The sequence below is a fragment of the Stenella coeruleoalba genome, assembly GCF_951394435.1.
Source record: "Stenella coeruleoalba genome assembly, chromosome: 1".
Classification (NCBI taxonomy): domain Eukaryota; kingdom Metazoa; phylum Chordata; class Mammalia; order Artiodactyla; family Delphinidae; genus Stenella; species Stenella coeruleoalba.
Window position 1 is genome coordinate 96503829 of NC_137169.1, and position 21271 is coordinate 96525099.

The following is a 21271-nucleotide window of genomic DNA, read 5'->3' on the forward strand; positions in this document are numbered from 1 at the left end:
TACCGACACACACACACACACACACACACACACACACACACACACACACACACACCCACAGGCTATATTTTGGCTCTGTTATTGATAATGGAATCCAGTCCTTTTCCGTCTACCCATTAAACTTACCAGTCCTCTTGATACCAGACAGGCTGTCAGCTCCCCACCCCTTAGATAAACCTTCCTACTGCAGCCACATGTGGGCAGTATCTTCCATCAAGTTCCCTAGTATTTCAAATGTCAAGCCACTAAGCCTAGCAGAGCCTCAGGCACTGCCACACATACTGGTATTGCTCTCTGACTTCTCTCCCTCAATTCTTGTGCTCCCTCAGTCCCTATGATGAGATTTGGGAAACTATACTTATTTGGTCCTTTTTTTTTTTTTTTTGATCAGTGAGTCATCTAAGCAGGTCAATTTAGGCCAAAAATAGTCACCTTGGATGGAACCTGATTTATTTGGATTGGCTATAACACTGATTAAAGTAATCAGATAATGGCTTAACTTCAACTTTGTGTTGTGTTACTATAACCTTGAAACAGATGAAAACTGAAACCCCCTAACTATGCAAAGTTTTTTCTTTTGAATAATGTGTTTTTTTAAATTCCCTAGCATCCAGATTTCTATCTGTAAGTATCATTTCCCACTAAAAGGAACCAGAACCCCTAGGAGAAATGGCTGATTCCATGTCAGGGGCAGATAAAATAATGAAGAGGGGGAAGAGCAAGAGGACAGTGTAGATGAAACAAGATTGACATGATTTGAAAACTGTTGAAATTGGGTGTTGGGCACAAGAGAATTCTTTATAGCATTCTACTTTTGTATATTTTTTAGTTTTTCCATAAAAAGTTTTTTAAGGAAAGCTAAAAATAATCGCTATTTTGAAAACAATGAAACAGCAATAGCATGCACATGGTAAACAAAAGTTTTCTTTTAATAATGCATAAAGGTATAGAATGAAAACTTGTCTTTTTCCACCTAGCCCCTCCTTAGCATGATCTCAGTAACAACTTCTAAGTATTCTCAATTAAGTTTCTATGAATATATATTAAAAAATGTACAAACACATATACAGGTATATCATTTTTTAAAACCACAAATGGTAGCATATCATACACATCGTACTATGTCTCATGAAGTTATTTCATTACCTGGTTTTAATACAATGACTATGTCTACACAATACAATATCATAGATATGCTTTTACATACTGGGCTTCTTTCAAGTTTTTTGATGTAATCAAGAGACAAAAGGCTCATATCTTCACCTTCCTCAAGATTACTTAATAAAAAGAAGGATGGCTAAGGCTGGGGTAAACAGGTTGCAGTCCCTAATCTTAAAAGTTTCAAGTTTAGGTTTCAGTTTGGGGGACCCTGTTACCTTGAAAAATGCCTTTAAAAAACATCTCATATTCTCTCCTTACAGATAGGATCTTGAGAGGTGTGGTTGAGAGGATCAATACAAGAATCCTCTTAACCTCTGCCCGGAGGATATCGGGGAGGACTGCAGAAACCTAACCCCTGTGATGAACTCAGCACTACCTCCCTTCACCAGACGGTGGGCAGCCGGACAGAGGCTGTACCTGTTATCATCTTGGTCTCCGGCACCTCGCGCAAGTGCTTTATCGTCTGACACGATGAAGATCTGTGGAAAGAAAGTTGGGTTTTAAAGCGGTTAACGATTGAAAGAACTAAAAGAGATGGGTTTACAGACAGAAAGGTGGCTGTTCTACTGGGCTCTAGTATAGACTAACCCGGGGTGGGGTGACGTACAAGAAGCCACAGAAAAAAACGCGACACATCTGCATGGAGCGTAAATTGCACTCGATTATTCAACAGGGAGGGATACTACATATGAAAAACAAACGCAGCTCTATTACGGAACTACAAAACCCCAAATCCACGTAAATTTGCAACACAAAACAGGAAGCCCTGACCCCTCCGCCCTGGCCTGACAGTCCCCACCCCGCCCGCGGGCGGCGAAACTGGAAGCATCAGTGACTCTCCTGGGTTGCCCGGGGGCACTCAGGCGAAAACGGAACACGCAGAGGAAGGCCGGCTCCCGAGCCAGGGCTGCGCCCCAGCTCCGCTGCGTCCTGGCTGCGGGTCCCCAAGAGCCCAAAACTGCCTCCGCCCCGCCCCTGACGTTAGTGTGAGCCGGCGCTTTGTGAACTGTGAACTCCCGGCCCCGCCCACCTGCCCCGCGGGCCCCTGAGCGCTTTCTGGCGCATGGGGGAGTGGGGCTTTTTCAGGCTGTTCCCGCAGAGGCCAGAGGGGCTAGGATGGTGTCCGGTGGGCGCCCCGCGACGGCTTCCTGAAGGGTGCGTGGGTCCCGACAGCCGGAGAGCCTGCCCAGACCCTTGTCCCACACAGGTAGGAAGTAGGAAGCCCAGAAGTTCTGAGGCCCGAGGACCAAAGCACAACCAAGTACGCAGCGGGACCGAACAAATGTTGGAGAGGAGAACGCAGAAAGCGTGGGGAGGCGGATCTGGTTTATGGTCACCGTCTCGCGACGTCTAACTGACGTCGCAGAGCAAGCGCGTATTCTACTCTTTCACCTTCAGGCAGCCTCCTCAGTGTAGGGGCCTACCCCTTTAAGCGAGTGATGGACAGTTATTTCGGCCTATCAATTTCCTCGTCAACGTCCAATCAGATTTAAACTTCTTTCAGCCGCCGGAGGAGTTGGAAGAAGGGGGTAGAAGGAGGGAACCCTCCCCCTCTCTTTTTCTCTCTCTCTCTCTGTCTCACACTCTGCCTCTCTCGCGAGATCGCAGTGACCCGGCCTCTCAGAAAAAAATGCTAGAACATATGGCCCGACTTCCCAAATAGTAGGCTAAAGGACGGGGTCGTAAACCAATGAAAGGGATGAGGAGGTGGGATCACCGCTTTCACCGCGCAAGAAGTACCGTTACAGGGCAGACTTTTTGTCCAATCAACGCCTCCAGACTTCGGGTCAGGTGACCATAGAGTGCGGGGGGCGGAGCTACAGTCTGGCGCGAGGAACCGTTAAGACGGACAACGACTAGAACCAATGAGGTACTCTGACTAGGGCGTTGGGAACCCAATAACAGTGGTCGGGCGGGCGCCTTCCCGGAGCGCGGGGAGATGTAAAGACAGACAAATAGTTTTCCCAATGAGACTGTAGAAGAGAGGAGCTAATTGACCAATGAAGACTGCGGGGCGGGAACCTCTGCCGCGGCGGAGTCCAAGATGGCGGCGTGCGGTTCCGCTGTGTGAAACGAGCGCGGGGCGGCGGGTTAGTCAGTTTCGCGGAGAAGACCTCCGACGACCCGCTACAATGAAGGGAAAAGAGCGCTCCCCAGTCAAGCCGAAACGCTCCCGTGGTGGTGAGGACTCGACTCCCCGCGGGGAGCGGAGCAAGAAGTTAGGGGGCTCTGGTGGCAGCAATGGGAGCAGCAGTGGAAAGACCGACGGCGGCGGCGGGTCGCGGCGCAGCCTTCATCTGGACAAGTCTAGCAGCCGAGGTGGTAGCCGCGAGTACGACACCGGTGGGGGCAGCTCCAGTAGCCGCTTGCATAGTTACAGCTCCCCAAGCACCAAAAATTCCTCGGGCGGGGGCGAGTCGCGCAGCAGCTCCCGGGGTGGAGGCGGGGAGTCACGTTCCTCTGGGGCCGCCTCTTCAGCTCCTGGCGGCGGGGACGGCGGGGAATACAAGACATTGAAGATAAGCGAGTTGGGGTCTCAGCTGAGTGACGAAGCGGTGGAGGACGGACTGTTTCACGAGTTCAAACGCTTCGGTGATGTAAGTGTCAAAATCAGTCATCTCTCGGGTTCTGGCAGCGGGGATGAGCGAGTAGCCTTTGTGAACTTCCGGCGGCCAGAGGACGCGCGGGCGGCCAAGCATGCCAGAGGCCGTCTAGTGCTCTATGACCGGCCCCTGAAGATAGAAGCTGTGTATGTGAGCCGGCGCCGCAGCCGCTCCCCTTTAGACAAAGATTCTTATCCTCCGTCAGCCAGTGTTGTCGGGTCCTCTGTAGGTGGTCACCGGCACCCCCCTGGAGGAGGTGGTGGAGGCCAGAGATCACTTTCCCCTGGTGGCGCAGCCTTGGGATACAGAGACTACCGGTTGCAGCAGTTGGCTCTTGGCCGCCTGCCCCCTCCACCTCCGCCACCATTGCCCCGAGACCTGGAGAGGGAGCGAGACTACTCGTTCTATGAGAGAGTACGCCCAGCCTACAGTCTGGAGCCAAGGGTGGGAGCTGGAGCAGGTGCTGCTCCTTTCAGAGAAGTGGATGAGATCTCACCCGAGGATGATCAGCGCGCTAACCGGACGCTTTTCTTGGGCAACCTAGACATCACTGTGACAGAGAGTGATCTAAGAAGGGCTTTTGATCGTTTCGGAGTCATCACAGAAGTAGATATCAAGAGGCCTTCTCGGGGCCAGACCAGTACCTATGGTTTTCTCAAATTTGAGAACCTAGACATGTCTCACCGGGCCAAACTAGCAATGTCTGGCAAAATTATAATTCGGAATCCTATAAAAATTGGTTATGGCAAAGCTACACCCACCACCCGCCTCTGGGTAGGTGGCCTGGGTCCTTGGGTGCCTCTTGCTGCCCTGGCACGGGAGTTTGACCGATTTGGCACCATACGCACCATTGACTACCGCAAAGGTGATAGTTGGGCGTATATCCAGTACGAAAGCCTGGATGCAGCTCATGCTGCCTGGACCCATATGCGGGGCTTCCCACTTGGTGGCCCAGATCGTCGCCTTAGAGTAGACTTTGCAGACACAGAACATCGTTACCAGCAGCAATATCTGCAGCCTCTGCCCTTAACTCATTATGAACTGGTGACAGATGCTTTTGGACACCGGGCACCTGACCCTTTGAGGGGTGCTCGGGACAGGACACCACCGTTACTATACAGAGATCGTGATAGGGACCTTTATCCTGACTCCGACTGGGTGCCACCGCCGCCCCCAGTTCGTGAACGCAGCACTCGGACTGCAGCTACTGCTGTGCCTGCTTATGAGCCACTGGATAGCTTGGATCGCAGGCGGGATGGCTGGTCCTTGGACCGGGACAGAGGTGATCGAGATCTGCCCAGCAGCAGAGACCAACCTAGGAAGCGAAGGCTGCCTGAGGAGAGCGGGGGACGGCATCTGGATAGGTCCCCGGAGAGTGACCGTCCACGAAAACGTCATTGTGCACCTTCTCCTGACCGCAGTCCAGAATTGAGCAGTAGCCGGGATCGCTACAACAGTGACAATGATCGATCTTCCCGTCTTCTCTTGGAAAGGCCCTCTCCAATCAGAGACCGGCGAGGTAGTTTGGAGAAGAGCCAGGGTGACAAGCGAGACCGTAAAAACTCTGCATCAGCTGAACGGGATAGGAAGCACCGGACAGCTGCTTCCACTGAGGGAAAAAGCCCTCTGAAAAAAGAAGACCGGTCTGATGGGAGTGCACCCAGCACCAGCACTGCTTCATCGAAGCTGAAGTCCCCTTCCCAGAAACAGGATGGTGGGACAGCCCCTGCAGCAGCAGCCTCTCCCAAACTCTGTTTGGCCTGGCAGGGCATGCTTCTGTTGAAGAACAGCAACTTTCCTTCCAACATGCATCTGTTGCAGGGTGACCTCCAGGTGGCTAGTAGTCTTCTTGTGGAGGGCTCAACTGGAGGCAAAGTGGCCCAGCTAAAAATCACTCAGCGTCTTCGTTTGGACCAGCCCAAGTTGGATGAAGTAACTCGACGCATCAAAGTGGCAGGGCCCAATGGTTATGCTATTCTTCTGGCTGTGCCTGGAAGTTCTGATAGCAGGTCCTCCTCTTCTTCGGCCACCTCAGACACTGCCACCTCTACTCAGAGGCCACTTAGGAACCTCGTGTCCTATTTAAAGCAAAAGCAGGCCGCCGGGGTGATCAGCCTCCCTGTGGGGGGCAACAAAGACAAGGAAAACACCGGAGTCCTTCATGCCTTCCCACCCTGTGAGTTCTCCCAGAAGTTCCTGGATTCCCCTGCCAAGGCACTGGCCAAATCTGAAGAAGATTACCTGGTCATGATCATTGTCCGTGGTGCGTCTTAAAGTCCATATGTAACTTGTATTTAGTACTTTGACATGGTTCCTGTTTTGTGATGTGTGATGGGATACAGCATTGGATGAAATTTTCTTTTTAATTAGTTGTTTAGTTGTAGCTTTCTTCTTTTTTATATTTTTATAAACCTCTTTAAAATAGAAGTCAGGAGAGTTTAGCTATTATTTTAAGTGAAAGGGATGCCCTAAAGGTAGCAGGCAAATGGATTTACTTTAATTAGGAGTTCCCACTCTTATGAGTAACTTTTTTCCTCTTTTTCTGCAGTTTTTTCTTTTTTAAGCTTAAGCTTAAAAAAATCCTCCAAGTTACAAAACCAGAAATTTGAAAAGTCAATTTGGAAAACAAAGAGCCCACTGACTATATAAAGATGATAATATACACCTGAAAATGGCTTGATTGGTATGTAGGTAAATAATTCCTGTACCAGAAATGTTTGTGTGGCTGAAATTTGATCAGGAATCTCATTAGTATAAGCTGGTAAATCATATAGCATTGTGATTATTTTATTCAGGTATTTGAGTATTTCTCTTAAAATACGTGGTTTATTCCCAGAGAGTTTGCTTTAACATACACATTTTTATCATTGGCTCTTGAGTTCTGTATCCTGTATATGCACTTTTGGTTTGTAGCAGTAACTGTTCAGTAAAAATTGAGGAGTATGTTACAAACCACATATGTCTTATGCTTACACTAGTATGCAGGAAGTGAGTAGGTGCTTTTAAAATCAGAATTCTTTGGTCAGTTGTTGGTGTGTGGTGGTGGTTTCACTGACTTTTTCAGAGAGATGTAGCAGGTACAGTTCTAATTTAATTGTGCATATTTCAAAACTTGTGTTTTTCATCAGAGATGAGTTTTTATTTTTGTATCCATTCAAATTTCTGATTTCAATAATAGAAAGAAGAGTTGTCTGCAGGCTCATAAGTCATCTTTTGTTTCAGTGGGCATTAATCAGCCATATGTCATCGTGAAATGCCTTTGACATACTCTCCAAATTTTGCTTGTATTTTTATTTTCATATTTAAACGCTAGCAATGACATTACATTATTGAAAATACTTTGAATATCTTTGAAATTTTGTGTTTATATTTTCACTGGTGTCCAACCACAGAAAATTGAAATGTCAGTTTAGGAAAACTCTTTTTTAGTGGTTTATTTTCTCAGACACCTGGAATGAATACAAAATAATTTAGCCCATCCTGACAGTTTTTTTCCAAAACTGAAGATTATATCAACTTCTGGTTCTTAACAAGGGTTTTTGCTGCTTAACAGTAATGGGTGTTTTCCTTGTTTGTCTTTATTTTTCATCTACCCCCATCACCCCCACCCCTAGTTTCTCAGGTCATTTGTAGGTATATTTTCCCCTGTGATTTAAATGTTGAGGACTTTAGCTAAGGCCTTTGATATTTAATTATGATTAGAAACTTGAGGACCTTTGGATCATGGTCGTGTTTCTAGTCTGTGTAAGTGACTTCTTGAAAGCCTGGCAGAACCCAACTGTTTTCTTTCTGTTATCAAAGCTGATAGTTTTGAAATAGCACCAATAATAACCCAGGGAAACGTCATGTAATTTTTAATTGTCCGTTATGACAGGTGTCTAATGCATGTCAGCATGAAAGCCTCATCACTCTGTGTCATCCTTTTTGGTTTTCACTATGCATTTGTAAATTTTCTTTTTAAGTTTGGAAGTTTTTGTATTTTTTGTTTTTAAACTGGAAAAACTAGCCATTTTGAGAGAAGGAAGATACTAGGCTCTGAGCACAAAGGTCCTTGGTGTGCCTGTAGGGAAAATACCTGAAATCCTACAATTAAGACTTTTGGTCCTTTTTGCTTTTAAAAGGCTTTGCTTGACATGCTAATGTGGAGTAGACACCTGTTCAGAAACTTATGCAAGTGTGCAGTCTGTGCATAAGTGGGGTCAAAGTACAATTTGTGGCTAGATACATTTTTTCCAGTTTAAATAATCTCACTAACCATTAACTTTTGAATATCTTTTGATAAGATGGCTGGACAAATAATTTTACTCTTTTAGGGAGTGAAGTCCATGACATCTAATTTTACTCTAATCCAAAGTGTGTGTGGTTTTTGTTTTTTTTTTTAAGTTGATGTGACAGCTTACCGAAGAGCAGAGTACTGTGGGTTTTGCTCCATGTTTGTTTGAACCTTAATCTGACATTGTGGCTTTTGTTAGATCTGGGCAGTTTGTGCTTCAATGTTTTTGAAACAATGGCTTGATACCATTTCTAAGTGTATGTATTATAACTATGTTTAGTTTAGTGTGTACCTGCAGAGTGCCATCATTCAGATGAATCTCTTAATTTGTGTTGCTCGTTCTGTTGTGCAGGTTCATAATATTGGTAAACTACTTAAAACTTCAGAGTGTAATGAAAACAAATGTCTAAAACTATCTGGTTCTAATTCTCATTAGCCAGAATTTCATAATCTCAACATTGGATGTTCTTTGTGACAACCAATTGTTTCTTTTACTTAAAAAAAATGTATTTGTTTAATTGATTTTTTTGGAACTCAGTTCAAATGAATGGAAAGAATTTCTTCAGGATATCATTAAATGACTTATTAAGTATTACTGGTAAAAAAAATAAACCATCAAGCTAATTTAGATTTTTAATCACAACTTCAAAGTTTATGAAAAATTAATCATTCAGCTCCTAGCCAATTTTTTTATATTATTTTGTTGGTTATAACTGGTATCCCTATAAAGAGTTTTCCATGCAAAAAATTTAAATTCCTGGTTTAAGATGTATATTTTGACTCTCACCTGAGAGTAGATAGAGTTTTCCCTTTAAGGATTATATCTTAAAATGTCCATCCTCTGGCTGGTATAAGCTCTTGTCACATTTTGAAGGTAATATATATACTCTGGACCTTCTTAACTCAGATCATTTGAGGTACAATAGTAAAAGTAAGTTGGGTGTTGCTTTCTGAGTCAAACACTTGTTTAGGTTTATTTAAAAACTATTTTATGAGCAGGTTTTCACTGACAATTTTTGTGTTGTTTTTTGTCTTTTTGATTTTAAATCCACTTTCTTCAGACAGTGAAATTGCTCATTTGCAGATACAGCTTGAACTGCAGTTTGGTTCCCTATAGGACCCACTCACCAAAAACTGTGGTAATAGAACTAGGAAATCTTGTTGAGAAGAGGGCCTTAATGACCTTTTTTGTGAAAAAATTTTTGGAGAGAATTTCTGGACATTTTTTTTCTGTCTCTGCCACAGTGTTTGGTTTGGAGATAGGAGTTAGGTATGAGAACAAGAAGAGAAATGGAGCTGACCCTCTTAACATTCTGGTTTTAGTGATGTGCCTAAAGGGAGAAAATGATTTCAGGTAACCACGGTGAACTGTCTAGCTTAATGAAGAGTTTTACATGTATGATGTAAACAGAGTTGGAAAGTAAAAGTCCTACAGTGTTCTTTGGCTGTTTAGCGATTGTTTGTATGAGGGTTTTCTTAAAAGAAAATAACAGCTGCTGTCTTTGGTAACACAGATGAAGGTGGATTTTTAAAAGGCTTTGTATCTTGACCCCTTTGTACAGTAATGGAGTATGTCTGTATTGCTCCATATAAATTACAGAATGAAAATAGAGGGGGTAAAAGTTTGACTAAACTCCACCTTTTTATAGTTTCATTTTTTAAGTTATATTTAGAATATATTGATTATAAATTGATTGTAAACTTGCTTTTTTCTGATATGTTTTACTCAGTTACATGAGTACCAAGGATATTTTCAGTCCTATAATCCTCACTTAATTGCAGTCTTTAAAAAAAAATCCACCCTATTGTTTTACTTGTTGTCTATTCATACAGTAAATTCATTTCAAGGTTTGTGCCAGTGGGTATTATTGGTGCTTTTTGAAGTCAAGGTGGACTATCCAGGAAGGTCTTGTTAATGTTATGTTTAGCTATAATGGCATAGGGGAAATATATATATTTTTAATATTGTAAACGTTTGTACTGAATAACCTTTTTCCCCTCCCCCCCCCGCAAGCAAAACTGGTGAACAACGGATGAAGATACGGAATTCAAAGCTCTAATGGACCTTTTTGAAGAGAAGTTGTGGCTTATGTGGAGTTTACATGGGCCTCTTGATGGAAGAAAGCTAATCTGTTTAGTATTTGTGCATTTTACTAAAATGGCAGCTTAAAGTTGTGTATCTGCTATTGTGATGCCAATGCCGGTGTTTTAAGTGGAAAAAAAATGACCTTGCTTTGTGCTGTGTACACAAGATTTCTGGAAAAGAAAAACCCTTTTTATGGCTCACACAGCTTAAAAGTAGCTGTCACTCAAACGTGCGCTCACAGTTGAGCTGCTTTTGTTTTATTCTAAATAAATTGTTTCTTTTGAGGAAAATGTTTTTCTGCCTGGAAGTGAATTGACGGCAAACCTTTGACCCCTTTGTTTGCAGCTGAGGGGGTACTTGCTGCTGCTCAGATCTTGTATGTCTTGAGCAAGAAGCAGGGAGACCATCATTTTGACTATCACAGTGTGTCAATTCTGAAGGATCACTAGTGTTACTGTGACCCCCTTTGTTTGCAGTGAAGGGGATCGTTTGCTTCTCAGTCCTCAACTTGATGAGGAAATGGTGCTGTTTGCTGGCACGCAAGAAGCCGGGGCAAGCACCGTAAGCCTCACCACAGTGCACGAGTCGGGGGCTTTGCTGGTTTGAAGAGCCGGAGTTGCTGAAATTTAAGTTTTGATTTATTTTGTTCACCCATCACGTTTGGCCTTAGTTTCATTTTTAATTTGAAGAAAAGTTTGAAATTGCTTTATCTTGCTCTTAACATTTGCACCAAATTGCCAAAAGAAGGAGAAATGCTCCGCTTGCTTTTTAAATGTTAATGATGATGTTAATAAAGCCTTTCCTGACACATTTGAGGAGCTCCTCCATCTTCAGGGGCTTCTTACCAGAGTTATGCAGTGATGGGTTTAGTTCTGAATGGATGAAGAGTTCCTGAGAGCTAGCGTTTGTAATTAGAACCGTTACTTGGTATCTGTGCCTTATTTGACCTGTGGTTCCACATGCCTTGGATGTGCATGCACCGTGACGGTTTCATAGGTACGAACGCACACTCAGGCCCAGTCACTTCGGTTGGTAGTACAGATTGTGAGGAAAAAATGGAGGCATCCTTAAGGAGGAAAAAGTGTTTGCCTTTAGTTCCTGCATTATCCTGTACAGGGGCTCCTGAGCTTTGGAAGCTGTTTCCAGTACAGGAGAACAACTCCCCTGTTTGCAGCAGGAGACTTCGGTGCACAGTGACAACGCTGGAGTTCAAGAGGAAGCCAGCAGTGCTGCACCATTGGCTTCAGACACCATTGTTGTTTGCCAGTTTTAAACTTAACTAGTTGCAGACGAAGACCACCTTGAAATGCAGGCTTGTTGGGCTTGTTTTGAATTTTAACCTCGGATGGAAGAGGCCTAGTGCTGTCTGTCTCCATGCGGGATGATGATTACTTAGGCAACAGGTGATTATCAACAAAGGATGCCACGCTTATACTCTGCAAGGTGGTGTTCCAGTGGCAAACAGCTGTATAAACTCTTGTAAACAGGTAAGAGGGTTTTTAGAGGTCAAAATGCATTATAATTATTAGGGTGAGGGCTTTTAATGTTTTGGGGTATGTTTCTCTGATTGGAAGTCTTTAGGTACTCTGCTGCTGTTACTAGCTTCCTCCCCTCACCAAAGTGTTGTATTAACAAAGTTGCAGGCCAGAACTTTTGTTCTACTTGATATTTTGAGTTTTAAGTTTTAAAATTTGTTTTAACGTTTGAAAAAATTATTTTAATGTGAGAGCCAAAGTATTAAAATCCTAGTTATGGATTTGGATCTACAAAAAATTGACGTTTTCTTTTAGCCATAGCCTTCACCCTTAGTGGTGATTTAATGGTGCTGGAAGAATTCAGCTGGTGTAAAAATGTTGCTTATTACAAACACTGATTTCTAAACCTCCAAGTTAAGAATATTTTAGTATGTATAGCAAAAAAGTGTATTATCAGACTGGGAATGACAGATAACTTAGCCAAAATAGTTAATTTTGTTCTTTTTCCACAGGGAGATTTATTTAATTATAAAATTAGGTAGCTACAACGAACTTTAGGAGGTGAATGGGCAGTGTTGAGGAAGATCTAGCGCTTAACCATTTTCATTGTCCATTTAGCCCTGCCAGCCTTCTGAGCCCTTCCAGCCCCTCCCTCCAACATTAATCAAGTGTGAGGCTTTGGCCGCTTAATACAAGCACAACTTCTTGAATGTATAATACAACTTAGGTTTCCTTGCCTTATTTTAAATGGGATCAAATATTTTGAAGAGAATTTTTCTTTTTCATGAGATTTTTATCTTTCATCTCTTTCCAGAGGGGAAAAGTGAAGTGCGATGGTTTTTAGGTTCTCAGTATGTCATTTCAACAGTTTTTAAAACATGAGTTGGTAAATGATCTCTCATGTACATTTCTTTAAACAGTTTATTCCTGTTGGAAATGTTAATTTCCAGTGTGTTTTCTTTCTCTGACTACTGAAAGCCCGTTAAGTAGTTTTTACAATTAGTAAAAAAATATTTAAAATCACTGGCAATTTGAGGAAGATTTTGTTACACTCTACATATTTCTCCATGTTTGGTATCTTTCTAAGATCTCAGGCTTCATCTTTCAAGAAGAAGAAAAAATGTTGCAGACAGTGCATTTGTTTATTTGTATCTGAAACCATGTCATGCAAAATGGAAGGATACACAGTTTTTTGAAACTACTCATGAAATCATTTTATTTCCAGCTGTACCATGAAGAAAAAATATTAATTGGGTTGAGTATTAGATCTAGAGTTCTGGTTTTATAAATTGGAAAGTGCCCTTTGGAATTATATGTGTGGTTTTTCCAGTGTCTTTTGTATGATCTAAATTTAGGGTTCTCCTATAAAGGAAATAGTTCCAAGAACACCCCTGAGTTGACTTGTGCTCATTTTGAAAAGTCTGGTTGTATTAAAATTGAAAATGGGGATTACCCTGAGTTTAGTAAAACAACCTAGATTTTATAAATTGCCACTTCAGTAGCTTAAGGCACATTATTATTTACAAGCTGTTTATCTGAGGCAATAAATTTAGTGCTTATGGCTTGTACAGCATCTATTTTTCTTCTTTGCAATAGGATATATGATTATGGCTTATCTGACCATCACCACCATTTCCCATTCAAGTTTGCTCTTTTTAAGCTTTCCTGGTTAAAATAGGATTTTTACTTAAAAACTTGGATTATAACCTAGTTATACGTTCTAAGCAGAGGAGTTTATTGAGTAACAAAATTCCTTCAAACCTCAGACAAGATTGTTGCTAAGAAGCAACCAAAAAGAGATTTTGATTTTGAGGTAAAATTACTTAGCATGCTTCTGTACCCAAATGCTGTGATATTAAGCATTCAGGTAGGGTTCCTGTATAAATTAAATGCTGGCTGTATGTTAAGAACTAAGATGCTGAGTATGTAGAACAAAGTATCAAATAGTGTCTACCCCTGTCAGCAACTTGTACTCTAATTGGAGAAACTAGATATAAACAGGTAAATAGTTAAATATCAGGGGAAAAAAGTTCATAGTTTAAGACAACTATGAGAGATGTCACAGGTCAAATTTGATTAATTGAATTTTTACTGGCCATATGGGTATATGATTGAGTATATGAACTTTAAGCTGGGATGGTCAAGAAAGGCTTTACAAAATAATTTGTTAGTTAGAGAAGGATATAGAATGGTGGAGGGAGGTTGGGATTGAGATGTCAGGCCAAGAAGCATGAATAATAATAGAAGTTGATACATGGAAAAGATGCAGGCTGAGCCTAGAAAACTGGTAATGTAGTTGGGTCAACAAAATAGGGAGTCCTGAAAGGCAAGCCAGTTTTAGGCAGGTGGGGAGTGAGGATGGATAATCAGTTGAGGGGTGCTGATGTAAAGCAACAATACTAATAGCAGTCACTTATTAAATAGCATTCTGCCAAGTCCTCGACAAACATTGTCTCATCCACTTTTCACCACAGACCATAATCTGACAGCTAGTAAGTGATAGAGCCAGGGTTCTAACCAGGCTTTTGTTCTAGCTAGGGCTCTTGGTCACTGTACTGTCATACCTCACTTTTTTTCCAGCGGCTGGGATGGAATTAAAGCTGCAAACTGGAGAAAATGTCTGGATAGTGTATTTCATACTATAGTGTATCAGCATTTGAGGTTCTTGGGAAACATACAGGCCCTTGGCTCCAACCCCAGAAATTCTGGGCTTTGTTAGGGCCAACATGGCCCAGGAGTCTTTGTTCTTTTGCAAGCCCTCCGGGTAATTCTGATGTAGTCTGTGGTCAGTGGCCATGGGTTGAGCAACACTAACCCACAGAGAGTAGAGTGTTGAAGTTATGAACTTGGGGTAATGTCATATTTAAGGCATGGGAAGGGAAGATGGTGCTAGAAAAGAGGCTCAGGTAGGAGAGCCAGAATAGTGTTCAGATTCTGAAGCTGAGAGGAGCTTCCAGAAGGTAAATTCAGAGCTATTGAAGAGACAAGCAGAATGAAACTGCAAATGCCGTGGAATTTATTACTTAAAATTGTCACTTAAGTAATTGTTTTATAATCATGTAATTATATCTCCCAGGAATTCAATCTAGCTTAGTATTTAATTTTACCTTATAACTGTCTGTGAAGAAGCATTGCTGTTGAGTTTATGAAATGCTAAAGGGGTACCAGAAAAGTTTTATGACTTGGCTGAGGGGTACATAGCCAGAAACTGATTGAAGTATCCTTGAGTTTTCAGTTAATCTAAAAAATAATGTGATTGTAGTCTATCTTGAAATTGAAAGCAATTGTAGGATTGAGTGAGTATGTGTGTGTGTACACAACGTAAGTTGTTTTCCATCAGTGAACCATCACTTTTCTCTACTACCTCCTAACTAGGTTACTAATAGGATTGAGATACAATGGAATTATAGGTAAAGTTGAGTGTATCTTTGACTTGTAAATGGTTGAAAGATTTCCCATTTTGAATTATCAATACTTGGTTTGTCTTTGATTGGTGTAGCTAATTATTTAATTCTTCAAATATTTAGGTACCTGTTATGTATCAGGGAGTATTCTAGGTCTTGGGAGTATATTGGTGAGGAAAACAGCTCCTTATGTCTCATGGAGCTCATATTCTGATGAAAGAAGGGAGGTAGGTAGTAAACTAAGTTAGGGCCTTGTTGCCAAGAACAAAGGGTTTAGATTGTATTCTAAAGCTGAATGCAATGGAAAGCCATTGGAGGTTTTAAGCAGGGGGATGAAGTGATTTGATCAAGATTTGACTACGTGTCTCAGGGAAGTAACAAATAAATGTCTTTCAGATTTCTTTCAATTATTCCCAAGATCTAGAATACTGCCTCGTATATAATAGGTACCCAGATATTTGAAGAATTAATTAATTAGCTACAGAAATTGAAGACAAACAGTATGAGTAATTCAAAACAGGAAATCTTTCAACCATTTACACATCAAAGATAAATGAACATTTCAAATTCTCTGCAAGACGGTGAATATGTTCTTGCTCAGAGATAAGCAGTGTTCTTTTATTTAAATACTGTAATAGAGATTTTATTTCTTCTTCAGGCTCATAATTGTTGACTACCCTGAGTTCTTCCTCCTTGTACATCCTCATTTTCTCAACATGTCATTTTTTATTCTTTCTGCTTTCAGCAAACTGTCATGACAGTTTACACTATAGTCACATATAGTTTTTGCTATAACACACTGACCATGTTTTCTGTATTTCATAACTTGTAATTTTTCTAGTGGTGTCAAACCAAACTTCAATACTAAAAATCAATTTAGAGGGTTTTTGTGGAATGGCTGTCATCCTATGCAAGCCAGTTACATGTGTGTATACAGTTTTAAAGTAGTGAATTAGTATCTGACCTTTCTCACGTAACCAGCAGATTTTCCTTTTACCCAAGCAAGGGGCTTAATAAAAAGCTGTCATGCATAAGCTTGTTATTGCATCTATGTTCAGGGTAGAAATATTATTACAGGTAAAATTAACACTTTGAGGCACCATATACATATATATTTTTATTACATATTTTTAAGGCATATTGAGAAAAGTGTTGTTTGATAAAATTGTATTTTAGCATATAGAAATTGACTGTCAGTAGTTTTACCTTGCTCCCAAGATAAGCATATCGTTTGTGTATATTCTTTTATAGAGAAACACTTCAATAAATACACTCTTTAGAATTTTTCTGCATTTTGTAGCAGAGGTCTCAAACCTGGCTATGCATTAAAATCACCCGAGGAACTTTTCAGTACCAATAGCTGGGAGTCTCTCGTAGATTATTTAAATTGATCTAGGTACAGTGGGGCTCTGCCAAGGCCCCACTGTTGTTTTAAGTGCCCATGTGATTCCAGTATGTAGCCAGGGTTGAGAACCGCTGCCCTAGAGACAAATCTTAAACATACAGACCAACACACGCACAATCAGCCTCTTAAAAACTGTTGGAACATCAAAGCGAAAAACTTTCAGAGTATAATTTGGGTTCAGTAGAGTATGTATATTGTTTAGTCTTCTAGAATTTCTGCTGTTGAAAGCGTGGCCCTCAGACCAGTTGTAATAGCATCACTTAGAAGCTTGTTAAGAAATGTAGAATTGCAAGGCCTCACACAGACCCACTGAATGGACTCAGATCCCTAGGTGATTCCTCTGTACTGGAAGGTTTGAGAAGTACTTATTAAGATGCAGATATATAAATGTTCTTTGTAATAAAAATGGGTGAGTAGAATCTTATCCCTCATGCATAAGATTCTCAGATTTGTGCATTAGTCAATGACATTTACTTTAAAGATTTAAAAAAAATATTTCAATAAGAAAAGTAAGAACAAGAGTTCATAGGTAGTGAGCTTCTGGTGACCAGAGAATTACCAGAGGGTCTCTGCCACCAAGATAGGGGAGGGGTTATTGTTGTCTATCCTAGTTGGTTGGTTCTTGCTTATTTTGTTACACTTTTATTTTTTTCTCTCCCTCCTATTCTGTTCTAGCCCACTCTTTTCATTGTGAGATAGAATATGTTATTTTTTTATAGATACAGATGAGGATATTTGAGACACTGTACTGATAGGTACCCCATAATTTAGAAAATTTGGTAGAGGTAGGTTCAGAGCTTTCTATGGAGGGGATGGATATGGACAGGACTGAGGAGTGGTTCCTAATTGCTTTTGTTTTTAATTGTATGATAATAACTTCATTAATAAACTGATTTTCCTCACATAGCAACAAGAATCTAATTATGTTAAAGTTCACAGTGACAAATAATAAGTATTAAGATTTGTATATATTGAAGGGAATGGACCAATGTGAATGTTCAGAAAATACTGTAAATTGCATGATATCAATTTAGATACAGAAATGCTATTTTTAATGCATAAGTTTTTATGATAAAAAATTCTAAAATACATTAACCAAGCAACCATGTTGATATCAAATAAAAAATCGCAGCCAGATTATTCTCATCCCACCATTTTTTAATTTTTAAATTGGCATGTGTTTTAGAGGGATTTTTCATTAAGCACAGCAATGTCAGCGTCTCTAGAAAACTTTGCTAGGGTGGTTTTATGATTTATAGATTTCTCCTGAGACATGAGAGGTGCTTTTTTATTTTTTAGTGGAGACTTAACCTGTATCATTTATTTCTCCTGACAAATTTCATTTGTGAAGTTTACCCTCTGCAGTGTTATTAATCTTACTGGAAATTCATTCCACGAAAAGGATGAATTCATCTGAACTTTAAGGTTTGGTGGTTGAAAATACTTTATTTCTGTGATACATGAGTGTTTTTTTCTTTAATATTAATGGTTTAAAGTTATTTTGAACCTTCAGAGACGCCTTTTCTTCTATTTGCTGCTCCTTAAGTTTAGAGATATCTGAAGCCCTAATTTAAAAAAAAAATTTAACACATGGTATTGGATCTACCTCCTCTATTTTTTTTTAATAGCCAAGTTTAAAGGAGGGAACATTTCTAAGTATAGTAATTGGTTAAAATGTCTTTTTTTCCTCCTGGGTTTCTTTTTAGGAACTACTGACAATCAAAAACCTATAGCCGACTTTGGGATATGGCTTTATTATTCAGCAACTAAAAGATGAGTTCTAATTGGCAGACTTCTGGCACTGGCACTTGTCCTTCTGTTTCTATAGAAACTGGGTTGGAAGTCAGAGCTGCACAAAGGGAATGGGTAAGTTTCTTTTAAACTCCATATTTATAAACCCGTATTAACTGTGGCATGGTATCAGTTTTCACATAAGGATATATACATTAGTGTACTAGAACGCAAATATGAACTACTGATTTTTACTTGAGTGGAAACTGACATCAAGTCATTAAATGTAATAGGAGGGTTTAAATATGGATTTATTTTTCTCGTGACTCTGACTTCACATTTCTTGAAGCAGTGAACTCAATATGATAATTTTCACTTTCACTTATATCTCATTTCGGGGTGATAAAATTGGTTTTTATCCTCTTAGATCTTTATTGTCGTTTTCTGGTAAGTGATATAAAATATGTACAGAGGACATTTAAAAAGTCTGCATGAATTGTAAGTCTCTTCTCTGGGGCAAAGTCTGATTCTTTCCATTATAAAACAAGTACTGTACAACTGACTAGTTTTTTAGCTTCTCTCCTCTCTTAGCCAAGCAGGACGAGGTCGTCTGTTGGGCACATACATGTGTTCTCATCCAGGCAGACACCCATTAATCGTAGAACCTAAGACACCTGGCAGTTGGTGAGTTATCTTATTACTATGGCTTCAGAGGACTATGCTGCACAGCTGGGGCATTTAGCCTTGAAATGGTTTAATCAAGTGTGATAAACTCCTCTGATCTACAGGTTGGTGTTTGTAAATTAATTTATACTAAACTTTGACTAGTTGGGATATTGAAGGAAGGTAATATTAGCTCTTGTTCTTTAAAACTTATCTATCATTTCCTTGCTCATGAAATACTGCTCTTAAGGGATAGATTTCTCTTTTCCTTACTAAGAGAATGTTGAAGTTGGTTGACACCAACCAAAGAGTGGGACATCTTGGCTTTATTTTGGCCCAAATTGTTAGTTTTGTAAAAATAGTGTAAAAGCGAAAGTTGGAAATTTTTCAATAGGGAAAGTTAATTCAGTTTTTAAAATTTCACTTCACAAGTCCTTGGTCAGTTAATGCCTGAAAGTGGATTTTCATTAAAACTGTATGCCTCCCTGCCTTAAGTACTACTGTGTATCCTCTTTGTTTCTATGTGTTCACTGGAGCTTGAATGATGTAAAAATAAATTGAATTTGTGACTGTTGGTAAATGTGGACAGAAAAAACTTTAGTCTCTAGCTGCCTGCTGTCAAGTATCCAGACATCCAGATGTGTCTTTACTCCTTAGTAAGGGTGGCCAGCTTGTCCTGCTTTTAAAACAGAGAGTCATAGGTCGCAGGAACTCACTGATTTCCAGGCAAGCCAGACAGTTGGTCACCCTGTCTTATTCTCTGCATGCCTGAAACAATGTCACTAGGTTGTTACTGATCATCGTTTTGGATAGAAGTAGATTTTTACGTTATGTTAGCTTCTGTTGGAATGTACCAGAGAGTAAGTTCTTCTTTTTAAAGAAATGATAGTCTTATTTGTCTCAGTGATCCTAGGTAATGCCAGCTTCCCTCTCATAGAAATAAAACATGAATTTTATTTTATTTATTTATTTATTTATTTTTTGCGGTACGCGGAGCTCTCACTGTTGTGGCCTCTCCCGTTGCGGAGCACAGGCTCTGGACACTCAGGCTCAGCGGCTGTGGCTCACGGGCCCAGCCGCTCCGCGGCACGTGGGATCCTCCCGGACCGGGGCACGTACCCGTGTCCCCTGCATCGGCAGGCGGACTCTCAACCACTGGGCCATCAGGGAAGCCCTAAAACATGAATTTTAAACTGACCGATTTAAAGGTGATTACAAGGACTTTTGTCGTTTTTCATTTGTGTCCCCATGTTAAGACCATGGGTGATAAATGTGAGACATTTAGGTAGATATTTGTGGTGAATGAGTAGCCAAATGAGGCAAATATTTATGTATATATGTCTTAAAGCCGTATACAAGTTGATTCTGTTTTAAGAGAAACCCTCAAGGCTTTTAATAAGTATTGGGCTTTGGTTTTATAATGAGGTCCTCAGAGGAACTAGGTTTGGATTTTTAAAAATTAGATCTAAAATCAAATATTAATACACAGTGTGCTTTTTTTTTTCTCATGGAAAAAGCCAGTTTTACAATTAGGCAAGTTTATGTGCTAAGGAGCTAATTTTTTGCAAACAAACATAGCATCACATATGTTAATATGCCTAGATTATTTGAAAAATATCACAAATTATTTCAGTCCATTTAAGTAATTGTTGCTTTTATTATACTTTTAGAAAATCATTAAAGAAGAAAAGCCAGGGGCTGTGATCTAATCAGCGTTGTTAATTAGTTTTCAGAATTGGCTCCATTAGGACTAGCTTTGTAACTTTAGGCAAATAACTTGGTCTTAATTTGCTTTTGTCCTTAGGTGTAAGACAGGAATATTAATACCTATCCATCTTCCTCATAGGATTGGCATGATGCTGATGAGGTAATAGGTGGGAAAGAACTTTAAAAACTTAAAAGTACTATAAGGTGGAGTTTTATTTATTTATTTATTTATAAATTTATTTATTTTATTTATTTTTGGCTGTATTGGGTCTTCATTGCTGTGCACAGGCTTTCTCTAGTTGCCGCAAGCCGGGGCTACTCTTCATTGTGCGTGGGCTTCTCATTGCGGTGGCTTCTGTTGTTGCGGAGCACTGGCTCTAGGCGTGCAGGCTTCAGTAGTTGTGGTGCACGGGCTCAGTAGTTGTGGCTCACGGGCTCTAGAGAGCAGGCTCAGTAGTTGGGGCACACGGGCTTAGTTGCTCTGTGTGGGTAGAGTTTTAGTATCAGAAATAGTATTTCCTGAACAACGTATATAGAAAATTCCTTTTACAGTGGTGGTATGACATTTTCTTAGAGTAAGAACAGCAAGAAATGGTATCTTAATAGTTTTAAATATCTCAGCAAGTAACTGTGAAGGAAGTATTATTGAACTTTTATGTTCAAGTTATGCTCTACTAAATATGTATATTTATAGATAATACTTTATATACTTTATAAACATTTCAACTAATATTTTAGTATTGAGGAATTATAAGTGGCACAT

The 21271-nt window shown here is 40.4% G+C and overlaps 1 protein-coding gene and 1 long non-coding RNA gene across 5 annotated transcripts; one reads left to right on the plus strand and one right to left on the minus strand.

The window, feature by feature from the left end:
• Positions 1-911: 911 nt before the first annotated feature.
• LOC307188959 lies at positions 912-2521 on the minus strand. The gene is made up of 2 exons (XR_013829085.1): positions 2192-2521; positions 912-1640 (listed from the first exon to the last, which is right to left on the minus strand). It is a non-coding gene; the product is annotated as an uncharacterized lncRNA (long non-coding RNA).
• Positions 2522-3161: 640 nt separating this feature from the next.
• On the plus strand, positions 3162-21136 carry RBM15 (RNA binding motif protein 15; the record flags this gene model as incomplete). Of its 4 annotated transcripts, none has more annotated exons than XR_013824223.1 (3): positions 3162-6447; positions 10052-11610; positions 18114-21136. XR_013824223.1 is itself a non-coding variant. In XM_079899658.1 (2 exons), the coding sequence occupies 2 exons, from the start codon at positions 3162-3164 to the stop codon at positions 10072-10074; spliced, it is 2889 nt and encodes a 962-aa protein (XP_079755784.1). In that variant the 3' UTR covers positions 10075-17767. The 4 variants fall into 4 exon arrangements, 1 of the variants encoding a protein (XP_079755784.1); XR_013824224.1 differs by having other exon boundaries at positions 3162-6027; XR_013824225.1 differs by having other exon boundaries at positions 3212-5940.
• Between the last annotated feature and the right edge of the window lie 135 nt (positions 21137-21271).